The 22,822-nt window shown below is 43.6% G+C and overlaps 2 protein-coding genes across 2 annotated transcripts; both read left to right on the top strand.

Annotated features, from left to right (window-relative positions):
- On the top strand, positions 1 to 7,152 carry LOC137298803 (uncharacterized). Its single transcript, XM_067831077.1, has 3 exons — positions 1 to 267; positions 857 to 960; positions 5,100 to 7,152. Exons 1-3 carry the CDS (start codon positions 1 to 3, stop codon positions 7,150 to 7,152), a joined length of 2,424 nt encoding a protein of 807 aa, XP_067687178.1.
- Positions 7,153 to 7,225: 73 nt separating this feature from the next.
- On the top strand, positions 7,226 to 7,771 carry LOC137298802 (uncharacterized). The gene has a single exon (XM_067831076.1). It carries the CDS (start codon positions 7,226 to 7,228, stop codon positions 7,769 to 7,771), a length of 546 nt encoding a protein of 181 aa, XP_067687177.1.
- The last annotated feature ends 15,051 nt before the right edge of the window (positions 7,772 to 22,822 follow it).

Here is a 22,822-nt window from a genome sequence, read left to right as displayed (position 1 = left end):
ATGCACATCCTGCAAGGATGGCACGAACCACTGCAGACATGTTCCAAGGGCATATCACTTGATCCAGACAACATCCTTGGCCCTGAAATGGTTAGGAAATTTACCGATCTCGATGAGGAATTTGATCAATTCTTTCATCCATCAGTGTCAAAGTACAATGGCGTCAGTGGAGACTTACAGGCTGTTGTGAACATGGGCCCAACCTTGCTCTTCAACAAAAGGACCGTCTCCCTCACTATAACTGAGATTCCTTCAATGAACTACAATGTAAGTTTGATGAGCTGGAGAAGGAGGGTGTTTTCGCCAAGCAAATCAATGTCAAAACAGTAATTTGCCCAAAATCAACCAACATCTTGGGATGGATCTGGAATAGTGGTTCTTTGACTGTAAGTCCACACACAATTGCAGCTTTATCTGTTGTGAAACCTCCAACCACTGTTCAAGGACTGCGATCTTTCACTGGCGCATTTAAGGCCTTAAGTCATGTCCTGCCTGGCTAAGCGAAATTGATGTCGTCTTTGGATTCTGCAACAGCTGCACAACAGTCAAATGAGAAAATCTTATGGTCAGATTATCTCATTGCAGCATTCCGTGATGCCCAATCTGCATTTACCCCTTGCAACACTATTGTTATACCTCACCCGACATATCAACTCAGATGGGTCCATCAAAGCTCAAGGTGTTGCAGCTACCATGTATGTGAACCGGAATGGAACGACCTATCTCGCTGGTTTTTTTCAATGCCGAACTGAAAAAGCATCAAATGGAATGGCTCCCATGTGAACTTGAGGCACCTGTTATTGGCACTTCTGTCAAGCTCTTTGCCCCATACATCACAACATCTTCCCCAACACAGGTTCTCACTGACACCAGACCCTGTGTTCAAGCCTTCAACAAGCTCAACCGTGGTTGTTTCTCCGCTAGTGCTAGAATCACAACATTCCTAACAATGGTCAGCAGGTACCATGTTAACATCAGACACATCTCTGGAGTTTCCAATATTCCCTCGCATTACAAGAGTCGTCATCCAAGTGAGTGCACAGACCCGAGCTGTCATGTTTGCAGGTTCATTGTGGAATCAAGAGGGTCTGAGGTGTTCTCCCTCGAGCTCAGTGTTCAGGATGTTATGGAGAATGGTGCCAAAATACCATTTACAAGTTGTGCTGTATGGCATGCATCACAGCATGAGTGCCCTGATCTTAGACCTACACACACTCATCTGATTCAAGGGACACGCCCAAGGAAGAAGGTTACTGACATTTCTGATGTTAAACGGTATTTGTGAGTGACTACCAATGCAAACGATGGCCTCCTATTTGTCAAAGACAACACACCATTCCAACAAGCACGAGAAAGTATTGTTGTACCAAAACAGTCCTTGGTGGGCTCTTAACTGCCCTTCACATTCGCTTCAATCACCCCTCCTGCTATCAACTCAAACAGGTATTTAGCAGATACTTCTATGCCTTGGATATTGATAAAGCTACATCCCTAGCTACAGAGGCTTGCATCACTGCATGTCTTTGAAGCGTTTCCCTTCACAGCTGTACCCCCAGTCAATAAGAACTGCCCTGGACATGGTATATTCTACGTTTGCCGCAGATGTAATGAAACTTTACTGTCAGCTCATCTTTGTACTCCATGAAACTGTTCCTTCTTTCCCAAAATCTTGAATGATACCCAGTGAGAAGCATGATGATCGTACGACGGACCTCAGGCATTGCGGACCTGATGAATGTCTCATCAGAGTGGATCCCGCACCTGGATTCATCACACTTGCCAAGGATCCGATTTTCAACAAACAGGGCGTTTGGACATTGGTTCCCAGAAGAATCCAAACAAAAACCTTGTCGTTGAGAAAGCAATTGAGGAGCTAGGCCTTGAGTGTCTCCTTTACAATCCTGAAGGGGTTATCTCTCACCAGTTACTCTGACCCTTGCAACGGACAATTTGAATTGCAGAATACGGAAAGAGGGACTCTCTGCTAGGGAGGTACTCACTCAGAGAGACCAAATCACGGGTGAATCCTTCATCAGTTATCCACTCGACAACAAAATCATTCCCCAAGCAGCAAATGAAAGGCTCATGGTAGTCTTCGTTATGATTCGTGTGACTGTCTCGATAGGTGATTTGGTGTATCTCATGTCTGACCGAGACACAATTTGCGCTCGGAGCAAGTACATGGTCACGGCGGTGACAAACAGGTGTCTGTAAATACGTAACTTTACCCAGTCCCAGTTTCGCTCCAGAGTATACGAGGTACAGGCGTCAGACTGTTACCGAGTAATGCCAACTGTACACAGAACCACTCCTAGCGATCACATCAGAGTCATGACTGAGCGTGACAATATTCAAGATTTTGCTCACTCCCAGATGGCAAACCTTCCCCCCTGTGACCCACCTGGTGTGTACAATGCAGGCGGGCCAGAGCCTGCAACCCTAAACGTCGAGTCTCTCTCTGGTGAAGAGTCTGTGGCAGACGTATCCACCCCTTCCAGCCGACCTCAGTGTACTTGAGCTCCACCAGTGTGGCAACGATGTGGTGGGTGGGACTTGACGTAATGACTGTGTCATTGCTTGTTCCTTCATATAATTCATCCCTTACAGATAGTATCGCACAAGACATTCCCTACTGTCAAACATTGACAGGTTATGTTCAAGTGACTTGTTTTCTCTGGAAGGCAGGAGGAAAGGCGGTCACGTCATCACAAGCGATCTGCTTTCTTTTCGTTTCCTTTGTACGGAATGGCATCTTCTATGTACTGGTTGTCGAATAAACCGCATGGTTTTGAGAGATCTGTGTTGTGTACTGGCGCAGAGTTCATCATCCGGATGTGACGTCAAAAAGAACGAGCAGCGTTTTAAATGGCAGTTTATACAGGCTCGTAACGTGTATGATTGTAAACACGAAATTCTACGATTGCATTGTGGGAATATAAAATTTGCGAACGATAATTGTGATTCGAACTATGGGACGTTTTATACGTCGGAAAACACAAACGTAATGTTTCCACCAGTGATATTAGCAACTGCAAACCAAGAAACGGGGTGCAACGGAATAGTTCACTGTAACAGGCTGTACGAGGCGATGGCAAATGACATGCATCTTGACGTCGGTTTCTTTGTGACGTAGTGCGAATGTGTTCGATTACGACGGGGTAGACTAGAATGGCTCAGTCACGCCAAGGCATTTTGACGCAATCCAAAAAGAGCATATTATTGTCTGAAAAAGGACTGTCGGCGCGTTTGATCTTTCACCGATGCAACTTAGAAAATTGTTAATTACTCGCCCATGGAAGATACTGCAGTGCAATACTTTTACGGCAATGTCACACCAGTGTAATACCGCTAGAAATATGACGTGATAAAGTTTCATAGCTATGACGTCGCAAAGCCGCGGTCACAACGGTTGACTCGAGGAGAGCTGATGTAGTCCTCACACTGTAGGCAGTGTAGCCACAGTTTCTATCAATTTGTGTTGGAGAGCAATAAAAGAATATTAAACTCGCTTCCCTGAAACATCATTTTTAGTAAACCCATGAAAGATTTTAGGAGCGAAATCGCTTTCGCTCGTTTAATACCAAATCATTAGATCCTAATTCGTGGCACTACACGTTAAGGCCGTTTAGTATCTTTTTTATATTTGCTTTAATTATTTCCTCCAGCAAATACCGATATATAAAACAGACACGTAGCATGTTCTGGATATTGGACCAAATGTCAGTCTACAAGGTGATCAGTAGTGGTGTTGAGGTCATGCAGTCAGCTGTCTGGGTGTGGCCAGCATGTCCTTGAGGTCAGCGATGGGTCAGGTTGACCTATATCTACAGTGCACAGTGACAGGAAAAAGTAGGAAGCCGCCAGTGTCAGCCAGCATGAGGCAGTAGAGTGACACTGTGCACGCCTTGAGTTGATGACAACATATGGCTAGCTGCGAGCCACAGTTGCTAGTCTATGTTAACACTTATATCATTGCTGAAATATTTTTTCTGTATTACACAGCTTGGGTACACAAACTTAACGGAAGGCGTCGTTTTGTTAGCAAACAGACCACGAAACAGGCGCACTTAGTCACAGAGGAATGCAACGCTACAACACGAGTGTCAAGGTGTAGCATATTGTCACTGCCGGGGTCTTTGCAGTACAGAAAAGGAAGGTCCCAGTCACAAGATGTATCTTGATGCTTGTGTCATGACGATACAAGCTCCCCAGACACAAAAGAACTAATTTCATTGGTTCAGTATAAAAAAGATTAAAACACTGAAAAGTACATGTGTGTTGTGTTGAAACACTAGAGTGGGCTTTGCTCTAAACGTTATCTGAGTGTTGACGATACGTGTATTGTGCTAACATTTAATAAAAGTATCTTGTTGATCTTAATGTATTGAGTTGACAACATGACTATGACGATATGCACAGTATATGGACAATATGGTTATCGTCTTGTATAAGGTGTGAATTGTGATAACAATAAAGTGTATTATGTTGACAGTGTTTTCCTTTGTTGTATAGTAATGCGAGTACTGTATTGACCGCGGGTATTTACGCGACAATAGAAGTAAGTATCACGTGGCCACGATGTGTATTGTACTGGTAATGTCAGTCTCGCCACGTTAGTACAGTGTTGGCAATGTGAGTCTTATCTTGACAATATGTGAGTTGTCATGACACTGTTTACTGGCCTGTACAAGCGAGTATTGGCAAGTTACTGTTGTGTGTTGACAATAATGCATATTATATATAATCAAAATATAGCTGGCATTCGACTTCATAGAGTGAGTGTATCATTTTCAGTCAATAACAGGTTTGGGGTTCAAGCAATGTCTTTAGGGGTATTGTTTCCCTCTTTTGGAATACTATCTTGTCTTCTATACAGGATGCACACTTCCCTTTATGACAATTGCACGTCCTTATTGTTGTATGTATTGTGTCAGATATCCAGTTAGCCACATATTGGTGTGAATCTATACTGACATGTATCTATACATGTATACATCCTCGTCATATGAAAAGCATCCTGCCGGCTAACATCATCCTCCCCAACTACAACTCCGTCAACTTAGAGAACCATATCCCACTACATCTCCGTCAACTCCCAGTATCCTGCCCCACCTCTTCTCCATCAACTCCCAGTATCCTGCCCCACCTCTTCTCCATCAACTTCCAGAAACCTGTCCCACCACATCTCCGTCAACTCCCCGTAACCTGCCCCACCTCTTCTCCATCAACTTCCAGAAACCTGTCCCAATACATCCCCCTCAACCCACAGCAACCTGTCCCACTACATCTCCGTCACCTCCCATCAACCTGCCCCACTACATCCCTGCCACCTTCCAGCACTCTGTCCTACTACATCTCCGTCAACTTCCAGCACCCTGTCCCACTATATCTCCGTCAACCCACAGCACCCTGTCCCACCACATCCCAGCACCCTGCCCCACCACATCTCCGTCAACCTACATCAATCTGCCCCACCACATCTCCGTCACCTCCCAGCACCCTCTCCCACCATATCTCCGTCAACCCACAGCAACCTGTCACACTACATCTCCGTCAACCCACAGCAACCTGTCACACTACAACACTGTCAGCTTCCATCAACCTGTCCCACTACGTCTCCGTCACCTCCCAACACCCTGTACCACCACATCTCCGTCACACCACAGCAACCTGCCACACTACATCTCCGTCAACCCTCAGCACCCTTTCCCACTACATCTCCGTCACCTCCAAGCACCCTCTCCCACCACATCTCTGTCAACCCACAGCAACCTGTCACACTACATCACTGTCGACTTCCATCAACCTGTCCCACTACGTCTACGTCACCTTCCAGCACCCTGTCCCACCACATCACCGTCTCCTCCAAGCACCCTGTCCTACCACATCTCCGTCACCTCCAAGCACCCTCTCCCACTACATGTCCGTCAACCCACAGCAACCTGCCCCACCACAGATCTCCGTCAACCCACAGCAACCTGTCACACTACATCACTGTCAACTTCCATAAACCTGTCCCACTACGTCTCCGTCACCTCAAAACACCCTGTCCCACTACATCTCCGTCACTTCAAAGCACCCTGTCCCACTACATCTCCGTCACCTCCCAGCTCCCTGCCCCACTACATCTCCGTCACCTGCAAGCACCCTCTCCCACTACATATCCGTCACCTGTCCCACTACATCTACGTGACCTTCCAGCAACCTGTCCCACTACATCTCCGTCACCTTCCAGCACCCTGTCCCACCACATCTCCGTCAACTTCCAGCACCCTGTCCCACTACATCTCCGTCAACCCAAAGCACCCTGCCCCACCACATCTCCGTCACCCCATATCGGCCTGCCCCACTACATCTCCGTCACCTCCCAGCACCCTGTCCCACTACATCTCCGTCAACCCACAGCAGCCTGCCCCACCACATCTATGTCAACCCACAGCACCCTGTCCCACTACATCTCCGTCACCTCCCATCAACCTGTCCCACCACTTCTATGTCAACCCACAGCAACCTGCCCTACTACATCTCCGTCAACTTTCAGCACCATGTCCCACTACATCTCCGTCAGCTTCCAGCAACCTGCCCCACTACATCTCCGTCACCTCCCAGCACTCTGTCCCACTACATCTCCGTCAGCTTCCAGCAACCTGCCCCACTACATCTCCGACAACCCACAGCAAGCTGCTCCACTACATCTCCGTCAACCCAAAGCACCCTGTCCCACTACATCTCGATCAACCCACAGCACCCTGTCCCACTACATCTCCGTCACCTCCCATCAACCTGTCCCACTACATCTCCGTCACCTCTAATCACCCTGTCCCACCACATCTATGTCAACCCACAGCAACCTGCCCTACTACATCTCCGTCAACTTTCAGCACCATGTCCCACTACATCTCCGTCAGCTTCCAGCAACCTGCCCCACTACATCTCCGTCACCTCCCAGCACTCTGTCCCACTACATCTCCGTCAGCTTCCAGCAACCTGCCCCACTACATCTCCGACAACCCACAGCAAGCTGCTCCACTACATCTCCGTCAACCCAAAGCACCCTGTCCCACTACATCTCGATCAACCCACAGCACCCTGTCCCACTACATCTCCGTCACCTCCCATCAACCTGTCCCACTACATCTCCGTCACCTCTAATCACCCTGTCACACCACATCTATGTCAACCCACAGCAACCTGCCCTACTACATCTCCGTCAACTTTCAGCACCATGTCCCACTACATCTCCGTCACCTCCCAGCACTCTGTCCCACTACATCTCCGTCAGCTTCCAGCAACCTGCCCCACTACATCTCCGACAACCCACAGCAAGCTGCTCCACTACATCTCCGTCAACCCAAAGCACCCTGTCCCACTACATCTCGATCAACCCACAGCACCCTGTCCCACTACATCTCCGTCACCTCCCATCAACCTGTCCCACTACATCTCCGTCACCTCTAATCACCCTGTCCCACCACATCTATGTCAACCCACAGCAACCTGCCCTACTACATCTCCGTCAACTTTCAGCACCATGTCCCACTACATCTCCGTCACCTCCCAGCACTCTGTCCCACTACATCTCCGTCAGCTTCCAGGAACCTGCCCCACTACATCTCCGACAACCCACAGCAAGCTGCTCCACTACATCTCCGTCAACCCAAAGCACCCTGTCCCACTACATCTCGATCAACCCACAGCACCCTGTCCCACTACATCTCGATCAGCTCGCAGCACCCTGCCCCATTTCACCTCCGTCAACCCACAGCAATGATATTTACCTACCGAGTATACACATAGTGGCCCTACCAGTTTTACCGTTTCAGTGTCTGTTTGGTGACGGTTTCTCCTCTGACAGTGCTTTCGCTCGTGCCCATTATGCACGTGCAGTAACTGAGTACCTCTAGCATCATAACATCATCTGAAGGTCAGCATGTCCCATTGACCATGTCCCGGACATGACTGAGGTGCAAGTATACCGACGTCCACGCGATTACCCAGTACCTTAGTCGAAACAGGAAAGACGATTGGAGACAAGATCTCTCCCCCACCGCCAAAAAAAGGACAGACAAACAAAAACCCTCAATAAAAATAATTAGGACATCTAGTTGCACCAGGCCACGCCACATCAGTACGTGTGTTTCAAATCGTTGAGACATGAGTCACACCGACCGTATTATTCCAAACACTCGGGTCTTTTTTCACCATAAATTCATGTTTAGTTTCTTTTTACGTGATTGCAATACACCGTCAGTATTTATGGCAATGATTGTCGTTCAACGTCATGAACTTCACTTTCGTTTTGCACCCATTACCAAGTTCGTACTTCGTATTTCTGTAATCATCAGACATCCCCCCGACTTTATGCTCCAAGTATATGTGTAGTGTGAACATCCATCTGCAGGGAACATGTTCAGGTTGACCTTTCGCTACTTCACAAGTGTGACCTCCTGAACCTTTGGCTTATCCACATAGCGTTGACATACACTCCGGGTCAGAGCTGACCAAGCATATATATTCCCTTACGTGAGTAGTGACAGCCTTATGTCTGCATAAAATAGGGCTGACGTCAACCAATGATACATGGGTTATATCCGATATTCCCTTATCTTGTACAACTGGTGTTGTCAGTACCCGTATGGAGGTAACATCCAACTAAAATAGCTACCTTGTAGCGTAAAGAGGCGTAAAGATATCGTTATGAAGATATTTAATGATATATAGATTCTACTGAAAAGTTTAAGACAGAGTGAGCGTTATATTGTATATTTGTATCCAAGATTCGTTGTAACAAATGACATCATGTGTATACACGCGTATTGACTTAACACGTTTTTCAGCACTTGTCGAATTTTTGTGTTGAATTATAGTACTCTCGAAACATTTCTTGCCTCCATGTGTGCACATTCAATGGGCCCAGGAGCCCTGCACATAATACACATCGAATACAACTGGCATTTGTGAATGCATCGTTCTATAATCCACATGTACTACAGATGACGCAATGAGTGAAGCCGTAGTAGATGGCGCCTGTAGTCGACTCTGGACCAGACAAGTCAGTGACTGATATTGTGAGCACGACCATGAGGGTACGATGGATTGTGTACGTGAGGAATTATCAGCTGTTATATCGGCATCATGTTTATATCAGGTGCCACAACTGTCGTGATATATATCGACATGACGTACCTGCCTGTAGGTGATATCTGCATTTACAAAATACCTAACCTGTCTTATTGCCAAGTCGCATGTTATAAAGCCATCCCAGAATCCTCACGAGGGTTCTGGTCGAGTTGACTTGTATGGAGGCTGATTAGGGCCATCGCTTTCTCGCCTTAAATTTTGGAGCATTGTCTTAGCCAACTTAACGACATCAACCAATTATTATTAGTGGGGAGGGGGGTAATGACAAATGAGGCATTGTGGTAGTACTAGCGCAACCTAAAACGGTGTATTCAACCACATCCAAACATTCTTCCTAAAATATAATCACGGCAACAACCACATTAAGTGAGTGAGATTCGATTTACGTTGCTCTTAGCAATAATAAAAAAAGCTGGAACCAATGATGTTTTTCATGGTTATCAAAAATTACAGCTGTACTTTCTTTGATTTCTTCGAGATGATAAAATTTATTAACTGACGATCTTCACCTTTATGAACCCAAATCGCTCCTACCCAAGGAGCGAAGGGTGCCCTTGACAGCAAAGCACTTTAAATTGGTACCTAAATGTAGAAACAGAACCATTCCACGGTCAGTGGTCTAACCTAGGCAAAGCGATACACTCCAACGTTCGTCCAGTCAAAGCTGAAAATATACAGTATACACTACGCTTTTAAACGCTGGCCTAACTAACCATGGTGAACTTCGAGAGGTATTTGGCAGTTGTTGTGCTGAAAAGTGGGACAGTTCTATGGATATGCAGCTTCATTATTGTAATATAAGCAACGTTTTGGTGTAGACACTGTTATCAAGCACGTGGTGTACAATACTGCAGGAAACCCTTAAGTGAGTGAGATTCGATCGATTTATGTCGCTCTTACCAATAATCCAACAAACTGGAACCATTAACAATGATGCAGGATGAAGCCAAGGGCCCATGTAAATAACAACTCTTTGCTCTGTATCACGTTTATCTGCTATTATACATATCATCACTTAGAGTACGTTATGAATATATTATAACATATTTTACAATATATATATATACACACATATAGGGTGTTTGTATTTCCGTTGTCAGAAGAGGACTTGAAACTCGTTCAATATATGTAATTATCTACCTGTAATATCCTAGTATTTATAATTTGGTCAATTTATGTCAAAACTATTCGAATCTAGTGACAGCAACAGATGACATTCACTGGGTTGGCGGCGTTATCGCTTTCTCCTCTCGTGTTATCGTTTTCTCGTCTTGTGATATCGCTTTCTCGCTTCCAGATTTTAAGGATGGCCCTTATCAGCCACCATAGCCTTGACAGGCCATAATGTTCCGAGAATGACCAATCGGGCTGACGTGTTTGTGACCAATTTGCATACAGTATATTTTGACCTTGTCATATATATATATATTCGTGTCCTCCCATTAGTCAAACTAGCCACAGGGGTTAAAACAATATATGATATGCTGGTCGGCGTCAACAACTATCTTTGTAACACCATAGTAATAAAATGGAATGATCCAAGAAATAAAAATACAGCTTCAGATCAGTGAACATTAATGATCTGTCTTCATCATCGTAAACATCTTAAAATGGTAACATTTGTAAGCACTAGACACTTGAATACAACTTTTTCTTCTGTCTTCAGCATAGTATGCATACATAATCTGCACACATAATATGCAAATGTTTGACAATACATTTTATGATATGTGTCATATCTTAGCACTTGTAGCGCTTCTACCATTTTGTAAGCACTACACAACTGAACAAAGCATCTTCTTCTGTATTCAACATTGTTATAACTTAAATACTGTACATTCACACATTGCCATTAATGGTCAGTTGGGTAGAGGTAGCCAACAGCATCAACAAAGTCTTTTTCTGGCCTGTTGGTCTCACAACTGGTCAAGTCAACTGTTTTCTTCTCCACGATACACTCGCTTTCTTCCCTGGGTGACAGCACCGAAATTGATTTTGCTCATCTTGGTAGGTTCAGACTTCTGCCAGGTTAGCTCAATAAGCCAATAGATGTTTGGATGATGGTGGGTCAGTCTTGTTCGGGCGGTAGTGGGAGCCTTCATGTTTATCATTCGTTCGAGATCCAACGCTGATGTGGTGATTCCAAGTTGTCACAATGTAGTCAATAAATCTCTGAGCGTTGTCTACTTCTGGCGTACTGTCTATGTCGTCGACCCAGGCATCTTGCACGTCACCTTCTGGTAACAGTGTCAGGGATGATGCTCTTCTGACGCCGAGTCTGACCTCTGGGTCCTCCTGGTACTGCCGGAAACTCGGCCTCAATAGCTCGAATGTCGGTTTGATTGTTCTGTTTATCAACGGCTGTGGTGTATTATGTGCATATAACTTCAATGTAATTTACAATGTAACATACCATTCATTCATATATTTTCATTACCAAAGACTGAGTCATGCTAAGTTTTTGAGATTAAACTAATACCAAGCTCTCCAATAAGAGGGCTAGTCCAGTTTGCACACAGGTTATATCCTGTTATTGTTTTGATTAATCCAGTATTTGCTGTATGACTAGTGGGGATATGACCAATGGAAGTCTGACAAACGGGACATGACCCATATATAGACAGATGGTCGTCACTAATCTACATTTGAATTCATTGACACATTTCATTATCTGCATAAATCTGTAACACACCAGTTAAACGATATTTCCAGAGTATCTGATTATGCTAAGTTTATGGAAAATGTCACTACTGGTACATTGTCCTGTTTGTATTTAATATTGTCTTAATATTTAGAAGGAAGGCCGTTTTACATGTACATATTATTGGTCCTGTTACAGTTTGATAAGTTCTTTCATGTTCCTTTGATGTGGACAATTTATATCCCCCTCCTCTGACCCGTGGTAGTTATTTTGGCTTGTGGGGCTGTATGACAGCTCACAGGAGATCTAAATATATCTTCCGTGAGGACTTGTAAACAACATTACGAAACGGATACATATAAATCTCCCTCTTCAACCTACTCAGAGAACAATTCCATCATAAACTACAAGATTTCATCTCGTGAGTTGGCTTAGTTGACGTATATCGTCCAATCTAATCAACCAGATATGATGAACCTGCAGTTGCTGACTTTATAATGCGTCTTGCCTGACGGTCATATTGCCATCAGCTGCATTCCGTGCGTTGTAAAGCATTTTGTCTCAGTTTGAACAAAACGTAAGCCTAGGAATATTACTTGCGTGTCTTAGTGTGAAGTATACTGAACCGCAAAAGAAATGTCACCTTTCAAAACCAAATGCAAAAATAAATAATATATTCCTTACAAGGTGGTGTTTACAATACGATTACCAACTGAGATGAACGTATTTCGAGGGAATAGCTGTTCACGGAAATACATTCCACACACACAGTATATCCATCTTGTCTTGATGGCAACGTATCATTCCTGCACATACGTTACGTACTAGTATTATTAGTAGTAGATCTCTATAATAGTTGGTGGATATTCGACAGAAGACTGACAATACAAAAAAACAGGTTTGGTGCACTGGGTTGATGTATGGGTGGGTTTTCGGCAAACGAGCAATATATAACTGAAACGTAAAGACCAGGGAATGAGATTATCCACGTGAACACATTCCATTAGAGGAATGAATCATTGAAAATTTATGAAATCTGGTGAAATCTTCCCGACTTAACAGCAGGACAAGGCGCCAGAAGTCTAAAGATTACTGGTGTCCAACGTTGATTGTGAAGTGACAAACCTTCCGTGATGTAGAAGGCCAACCAAATTAAATCATGAAGATAAACACGTGCTATCTTGCACAACACTGGGCTCAAGAGTTCATAAGATACACTCGGATCGGAGTACATGTGTGTGATCACAAACACTCGGACCTGTGAGCCTGCTGGGCAGATGGTGGACATTCCGTGTTCCTGCTGTTACACACGTCATCAGGACATTACAGTGTGACGGACAACATGTTACACGAGTCGTCACTCCAGTGAACAAACGCTGTTATGTCGAAGTTGAAAGTATAGAACATACGCCTTCTCCAGATAAAGATCAGTCCCTGTTAATTCAATGCTTGTTATATCTGCCATTGTGTTGAATACCTGAGAAAAGCTATGTAATGACAGCCCACTTCACTTGATACGGTGTTTGTATACTGTAAAGTGATGATATCTTACAACGATCTTTACTCTCATTCCATGAATGGTTCGACTGACAAGATTGGTAGAAGTATGATAAATCTGTGCAACAGCTGTTGGTCCTGCAAGTAACACCGAACAGAATATGATGACAAGTACATGATATTCGTATACAAATGATCCTGATATGTAATAGTGCCAATGCATTCTAAAGAAATGCATCACGAACCATTTACCTGGTCACCTTTGTTACACACGTGTAATAGTAAACCGCACAGCTTGCATATCAGCTCAGATTAACCCCAGATAAGATGTTCAATACGGAAAGGTTCTAAGACCTTTAAAATGTTTTTTTTTTTTTTTTGTTTTTTTTTTTTTGCTAGTATAGAATTTTAAGGTCATATTTGTGAAACATATTCTTGGTGTTTTGAAGCACACCTTCGTGACGAATCATCTCGCGGGGTCATGTCGCTGAAGCCTCTCTCTTGCTTCATGAAGTTTCTAGAACAGATATGGCGGGGTGGAAGGGAAGTGTGGTTGTGGGACTGTGATACTGACTAATATACTCGATACTGTGTTCGATCAGAATACATGTATATTAGGTGTCAAAATAGGTTTTACAATCAAGCGATTACCATGATCGTATACTGATGAAGATTTATCAAATCTGCTGCACCACATGCATAACTATCTGTACAATTATTCCAGCCCAGTGAAACACACTCTACCCTACTTTACTGCATTCCTATACAGTAATGTTCCGGGCTGGAGGCCTTAAGCAGCATACATAAAACCCCGTATATTAACGTTTGAGACTATTCACCGCCATGAGCAAAAATCATTATGTCGACTGCAGTTTTAACTCACTTCAAATAACCCAGATGGAGTGGAAGAAGGATTGCCTTAAAGGATGGACCTGGGTGTATTTGATGAGACAGTTTGCTGGGTCAGTACGTGGGTTTCGATACTGACGGGTCACTTTCACTGCACCAGTGTGTAGGGAGTTGCTGATACATGATTACTGTGTGCGATTATAGCGACTTGTCGATACCACTTCACCACTTTCACTGCACCAGTGTGTAGGGAGTTGCTGATACATGATTACTGTGTGCGATTATAGTGACTTGTCGATACCACTTCACCAGTGTGTAGGGAGTTGCTGATACATGATTACTGTGTGCGATTATAGCGACTTGTCGATACCACTTCACCACTTTCACTGCACCAGTGTGTAGGGAGTTGCTGATACATGATTACTGTGTGCGATTATAGCGACTTGTCGATACCACTTCACCACTTTCACTGCACCAGTGTGTAGGGAGTTGCTGATACATGATTACTGTGTGCGATTATAGCGACTTGTCGATACCACTTCACCAGTGTGTAGGGAGTTGCTGATGCATGATTACTGTGTGCGATTATAGCGACTTGTCGATACCACTTCACCACTTTCACTGAACCAGTGTGTAGGGAGTTGCTGATACATGATTACTGTGTGCGATTACAGTGACTTGTCGATACCACTTCACCAGTGTGTAGGGAGTTGCTGATACATGATTACTGTGTGCGATTATAGCGACTTGTCGATACCACTTCACCAGTGTGTAGGGAGTTGCTGATACATGATTACTGTGTGCGATTATAGCGACTTGTCGATACCACTTCACCACTTCCACTGTGTAACACATGGCGAGTGGTTGACTTTGACCACATTCACTGTGTAGTGAGGGTTACTGGTTGGCAGGTACCTGGTCAGTGACGTTATTTAATCCGAACAATGGCGTAACTTTGATCTCTGTATAAATATATATATTGATAGGCAACAGGTCTTTCACAAAACAACAAAGAGCTTCGGTGTTAGAACTGCTGAGAACGAGAGGGTTAATACAAAGATACATGTTTGAAGGTGTGGTAACAACCCACTGCCCATGAGAACAACGCAGTCACCGAACTGAACTCGTCTTCCATCATGAGTTGGAGGGGTCGTGTTATTTAGATGATGTACCAGTAAGTGTTTTCGCGATATAACTTGTCAGGTATGATGCAGGTTGTAACTGTTGTCAAGTAATACCTGTGTCCGAGGTGCTTGCGTCGGCGGCCACTAATTTGATTGTTTAGCCGATGACGTCTTCATGAGTTTCCAAAGGTGTTTCTATGGAGGTTGTCCACGAACACTGGCAGTCACGCTGCGAGGTGCCAGACTGAAGCATACCTATAGCTCTCCACCTGTTATGTTTGCATATTAATACTGTATAAAGTTACTGGTACGCACATCCCTGGTAAAAGTAGGGTGTTATCTTTTTAACGCCTCTATGTACAGACGTTCTTGACAAAATCGGCTGGATTTTTAGGTTTTCTGTAATCGACGAGCTTTCACATTTCGAAGTTTCCGAAGAGATTTCTGAGGTGTTACATTTCACCCAGCTGTTGAGTTTTGGCACAATCGAGTTCACGGACCTTCTGGTTCTGTAGTTAATACAGCTATGAAGTTAACTGCAGGTAATAGAATACAATTATAATCGATGACATTTTAATCTTAACATTCCTTCTCATGACAACACACAAAAATTAAAGTACAATTGCAGGTACACAGGAATAATCCGGTTTGGCAATAACTATGAGAGAAAGCGGCCGATAAGGCAGTACATTTCAAAGAAGGTGCAGCTTTTTCATACCTCATGCTTACTATCATACTTGTCATGAGAAACAGGTGATCTAAAATCAATAACGAGTAGCTTACACTAACGTGGATGAATTAAAGACGCAGGCACGCACACACACACACACACACCCACACACACACACACACACACAGAGAGAGAGAGAGAGAGAGAGAGAGAGAGAGAGAGAGAGAGAGAGTCCATGTCATCATTGTCATGTACAACATTCACGAGAAGGGCCATCAAGACAGTTCGGTGATTCGAAGCCATGATTTGACCTATATATATATACTGGAACATTAGGAACAATGCGTTCCATGCAAATATACCCCACTGAAATCTTTCGCGAATTTGCTTATTGGTCATGTTTGAACAGACTGAATACAGTAAGCTCGGGATAAGTGGTTATGTGGCGGTGTGCGTACTGGTTGAGAATTTCATGTACTGGCATGAGCTTTCAGGACCAACGTTAGATCAGTTTACTGTTTAATAACTCGGTCAGCGTTATCACTGACCGTTAGGGTTAACACTGACCTCGGAGTTCACGTCTTAGTAATGAAAACACCCAGTGCACATGCCTACATTGTTTCATAACATAATCATATCAGGTCTCATTAGGCGACATAATTTACAACAGGTTACGTTAATTAGGCCAAATGGTAATAACAAGTTGCGGTAGGCGAGATAGTTATAACAATTAAGTTACGTTAGGTGAGATAGTTGTAAAGGTTACTTTAGGTGAGACAGTTATAACATAAGTTGTCAGCGTCCATCAGATGAGATAGTAAGATCGAGTGGTATTAGGTGAATAAAGTGAAATCTGCGTATATTAATGCGAACATTCACCTCTATGGCTGTTCTTATCAAGAGACAAATCAATAATCGGTACCATTATCAAATAAAATTTAACGTGACATCGACAAATTCCAGATTAAAGAACAACAGCTGTCATGCTACGTATGCATATATTGTTCAGTGAAACAGAGGATATAAAGCTGTTGAACACATGTCGGCGCAGGCAAGGCAGTGTTTGATAGCACAGGCATATGATCAACGTGGTGTCTGCAACATTAATTCTCCCAATTTATCAGCTGGTCAGTTGATTTGCATTGATATAGTTTGTCACAACCGTTTAATTGTATGCTTCTGCAAACTGACTTGGAGTTTGCAGTTGACTCGCAAACGTGAAAGTCCATGACAGAAGATCAGATAATGGAATTCGACCTTGTGTACAGGGACTTGTTTTCAACCGTCTAACTCGGTTATCGGTGTTGTCAAACTGTGCTAATTGTCACTGACCGTGTATCCACTTGGGTAACAAATCTCCACGACCGACACCCGTGCACCATAATGCATAGTAACAGCATCATCTGCTATACCATTTTGACGATGTCACGGGGATATTAACAGTGCACTAAGTAAACACAGTGAGCTAAATCACTGTTTAATATCGTCACAAAAATATGAAGAGCCAAGCAGAATGCTTAGTAAGCGCAATGTGTCATTATTTTTTAAATATCGTCACAGGGACAAAGAACCAAACAGGATGAATATTAATCGCACTGTGTTCTTACTCTTTAATATGGTCACAAAGACCCCAGAGCCAACCAGAATGCTTAGTACGTACAATGTGTCATTATACTTTTTAATACCGTTACAGGGACATAAAGAGCCAACCAGAATGTTTAGTAACCGCGGTGTGCTGTTACTGTTTACGACCATAGTAAAAGGACATAAAAATCCAACCAGAATGGTTAGTAAGCACTATCTGCTATAAACTGTTCAAACACAAAACAAAAATAGTTCCCCAGAATTGCTAGTACGCTTTCCGTTGCACTCTGTAATATCTCAGCTTTATGGAGGAGATCTATATATAATCGAAAATGTACCACACAATCCGGTGATCAAAGGCATGGACATCGATCTGCGCAATTGGGAACCGATGATATGTGTCAACCACGAAGAAGAAGACGAAGAGGAGGAGGAAGAAAGCATAATTTTGACAATTAGATCTCATGAAAAAGACATCACCTCTATCAACGAACCACTGTTAGATCCAAAACACAAGTTTGCTGCCCATATTAAACGCATTCTTCACCATCCATGATAGTGAATTGGTTTACCCAACAGTTCATGTAATGAACGTACGGGTCCGAGTTTCTCGTCTGATGATATCGTTTCTGAAGATAAATTGTTGGGTTGGATGACGACATGTCTGTCTGGTATCAACATCCCATGGATGGTACCATACGGCCTATATACATCATCTCCGTCCGCCCAACAGTCAGGTGTGTAACACGTGCAATAACGTGTGGCTGTATACATACTCAGGAAGGGGAGGATCACACAGAGTTCATGAACGGAGTACTTTCAGTTGGACTTCGACAGCTGTTAAGGCCCCCATTTAACAAATGCTGGCTGTACTATTACACAGGGTACATTCTAGTGAGAAATACTGAAGGTGTCATTCATTAATAACACATATTGTATCGAGAGTCAACTGAGGCATTTTATGTTATGTTGGCTACCTATTTCAGTAATGGTTTGTTGATATTTAATTGTCCAGTAAGGCTGGTATATCCGTAGTATTGGAGCAACATTAACACAGTTCCATATTTGTATGAAAAGTGTCACATCCCGAATGCACTGAGACACCTACAATCATTGTGCACCAGATACAGTCATGCCTGATAATTACACCCACTATACAATGATACAATAAAAGGTGACATCAAATAGCATGTTATGCTATGCAATGAGTGAGTGTATGGGATTTGATTTACGTCACTTATGGCGGGGGTATGTAACTAAGGAAGTCTGGACCAATCCATCCACTGATCAACAGCATGAGGATCGATCTATACAATGACATGAGTCTACAGGAAGCTGACCACCCGATCTCGTCAGTCGCCCGTTACGACGAGCACCCACTGCAATGGCGCCCCGCTATGTACAACGATACATCGAATACAGTGATACCAATATACAATGATATCACTTACACGGAGACCCAAAACGATGATACATCTGATGTAGACATACGCTCAATGCAAGCACATCTTAATACACTTACATGTACACAAATGTTCCCGTACCATAAGTATCGATTCTGTACCAATTTACTCCAAACATATTGATATTGTTATGTATTGACCATTACCCCAATAGAAAACCTTAATTCGCTCTTCTCCCTAACGCAATGATAACCCGTTATTCCTACTATCAACCGCCTGGATGGATCTTTGTACACCTCGACTAGAATTATCCGTCTGTAATAATGTCTGGTCGCCTGTAACTGTCACAACACTATGTATTGCCTATATATCACATACCAAGAACGTCTAGTGGACTTTCGGATGGTGTACACAACGCCCTTTGTGACATAGCGATGTTATTATGTGTGAATGGCGATATCTGGTTGGGTGAGTGAGAGAGGGTTGTGAGAGTGAAGGGTGCATATTTTATGGAAAACATGGTTCTTCTTGTTCCTGATTTGTTTTTCAGGGATTCCTCAATGTTTACAAAACAGGTTCAGAAAATGCGATGGTTTCACTCGAAAATTTAACAGTTGGGATAAATATATAAACCTGCTTAAAACACATGGACAATGATGAGACCCACTGTGACATTAAGTCAATCAATGGGAATGCATCACCGTCGCTACTCCACAACAAGATCGAGTGTCGTCTTATCTCACACAAGTAGTCCACAGCCAACCAAGGTGATAAAGGTCAGGGGAAAATCCCGCTTTATGCTATATTGATCGCTCAGTTGATAAAGGTGACCTTGTCAGATCTAAATTAGCACAAGCATATATAGCTAGGACGGTTGGTCTGTTCATGTCTATTCTTGGATCTGTATAGGGATTCCTCAGAACAAATACTGACATTTTTGTAGACAGGCCAAAAATGTACTTTTGTCATAGAACTGAGTGTGCGTTGCCTCTTCAAGTGACTTGTATAGAACTAGAAAGTCCCCATTCGAATCTCAGTCCGTTTTAGAAGCGGAACAGGGTGTGTGTGCGTGTGTGCGTGTGTGCGTGTGTGCGTGCGCGCGTTTGTGTGTGAAGGGATGTATACAAATTACTGTGCCAGTATTAACCGTTGTTCCTTAGTGAAAAGTTTACAAATGACTGTTCTGTCCGAGATCCGAGTCGTAGTTGGTGTTGATTGAACATAGTCCAGACATGCTATCAATGGTGTGTCCTTGACCAGTCTAAATCCACGCCGTCGCACCACAGCTGATGTATGGAAATGTATGGAATACAGTTGGTAAAAAGTCATAGAAACATGAAGAGCAGTGCTTTCCTCTGTTATGGTAACAAATATTTACTACTCAATCCTTATCATTTGTAGAGTTCAATAGGTCGCCATCTGTTTAACAAGTGTATTGTACGGGTGACACGAGAGGAAGCCCCTAACACACCCAGATCAAATAATTACATTCAACCACGTGATGTTTTTTTACAAATAATTATTTACCTGTCAAAACAAGAGGCCATAGGACTGAGTGTTATATTGAGTGAGTATAACAACTTTTGATTCAGGATTGCAACTAGTGGATGCACGTTTGCATCATCGAAGATAAACATGCTTGAAATTAACTGGGTCAGCAAAAATCTAGCACACAGTAGGGTTGCTGATGTCATTGTTGTCGGTCAATCTGAAATCCACATGACACTGGATGATACCAGACGTTGGAGTCAACTTTGGGACACGATGACTTGAGGACACAAAAAGGACGACTTTCTCCATATGCACGTATAGTGGGACCAGACTTCATACTATATAACGATCATACAAGACGGTTGCCAAGATGACCCACTTGTCGCAGATCAAAGTCATTATTACCACCATCAGTCCTTCGGAAACTCTACAGCAATATTTATAATGCTTAATAAGATTACCGAAGAGAGAAACAATCTGTTCTTGGAAACAATCTAAAACCTTCAGCGCATCACTAGGCGACGATGCCAGACTATGATAACATCACGCATAGCACATATATACGCGCAAATGACTGTTGTGCTATTTCAATAACTATCTCCTTTAAAACATTTTGGATTGGTTTTTAACGATTTAGTTTTGGTACGATAGTCTCATGTTGACGGGTGATGTGATTTTTGCTAATTTTCTCTTTTCGGCATTGTGTGACAAATGACAAACATATCATCAGACAGAATTGCGTTTTTGGGTATTACTCCAAAGGTGCCCACGGTTTATGTTGCTACTTTTCACAGTGGCGATCCTTTGTTTGGCTTACTCCCTCATGTTTTGTTATTCGTTACAAATAGACGTTGTGCTTTAAAGTTTGAACAAAAAAATGAGACAAAACCATTTTGATCATCACGTGAATAACTGCAGACTGTCCAGGTTGTTGAATGAATGGTTGTTGTTGTTACTTGGCTTAGTGAAGGAAACCTCCACCTATTTGTCCTATTGTACATGAGTATAGAATATCCGGAACCAACATACTAAGTCAGACAAGAAACTCCACAATCATACATTATATAATATATACCAGGCACATAGAGAAACTGTGCATACACAAATTTTAAATCTAAATTTATCAAACCTGTGTAGACAAATAAGTATTTAAACTCAGAGATTAGTGACCATGGTGACATGTATCCAACATGCAAGCACGTACCACATTCCGTGACGTCAGTGATTTCGTCCTTGAGACGTGCAATACGTTGTTGCATGTGCATTACGGAAAGGAGAAACAGAGTAAATTAATGCCACACAATGCTGTCACTTTGGAAAGCTCAACCCCTGCCCTTGAGATGGGTCAAAAACTTAAACGGCTATCGAAACGCATAGCATGCCAAGGCGTCATGAGCACACCGTCATGAGGCCACTGGGATGGTCCGTAGGGGAATGTCTCAACAAGTGGCTTCATATTTCCACTGCCACCGAAACACCGTTACTGCAAAGGTGAGACGCTAACAGAACACAAATGACGTCATCGATTGGCCACGTTCTGGACATTCACGTGTAACAACGCCAAGACAGGACAGATGGATAAGAGTGACCCATCTTTGCCACGGTTTTCAGACTGCCTGGACCCTCCCGGGACTTCGCCGTATTCTCCTCAACGTAGTTCGAGAACGTTTACGTCATCGCGGGATCAGTCCACGACGTCCCGCCATACGACCTATCCTGACACAATGTTTGCCGAATGTGGTGCCGAAATCATGTCCGCAGACCCATGTTTTGGTGGAGAAATGTTGTTTTTACAGATGAGTCAAGGTCTAACATTCCCCATAGTGATGGACGTCAACGTGCCTATAGACGCATGGGAGAATGTACGTTGTGCACAGGCGTGTGTCTTGGAGAGGAAAAGCTCTGGTGATGGTTCCGTGATGATTCCGTGAACTGCTTTGGTGATTGTTCAGGGGAACTTAATTGGTGTGGGCTACTGGGATCAGATTCTTCGATCTGTGGCAATTCCTTTTCTGCAACGTCATGACCCTGGGTTAACATTGCAACAGGCCCGCCCTCATACTGCAAGGGTTGCTATGGATGGTCTTGCAACGTCACAACGTTGACTTTCTGCCTTGGCCGGAAATTCACCGGATCTGTACCCGACAGGGCATGTTTTGGACGAGATGGATCGACGTCTACGCCGTCTTCCTCATCCGCCACATAACAACCTTGACCTTGCAACAGAACTTGAAAGAATCTGGCTTGACATCCCACAAGCATTCCTTGCACGTTTGATAGGGTCTGTTTGACTATTCTCAATGCCGATGGTGGACATATCCGTTGGGCAGGGTTTGTGGGTTTGTGTGGATGTGTGGGTGTGCCAAGAGCATCCCAGATGTGCTCGATTGTATTGAGATCAGGCGACCTTCACGTCCTGTCA

The sequence above is a fragment of the Haliotis asinina genome, chromosome 10 (genome assembly GCF_037392515.1).
Source record: "Haliotis asinina isolate JCU_RB_2024 chromosome 10, JCU_Hal_asi_v2, whole genome shotgun sequence".
Classification (NCBI taxonomy): Eukaryota; Metazoa; Mollusca; class Gastropoda; order Lepetellida; family Haliotidae; genus Haliotis; species Haliotis asinina.
Note: the sequence above shows the minus strand (reverse complement) of the source record. Positions and strands in the feature narration are given on the sequence as shown.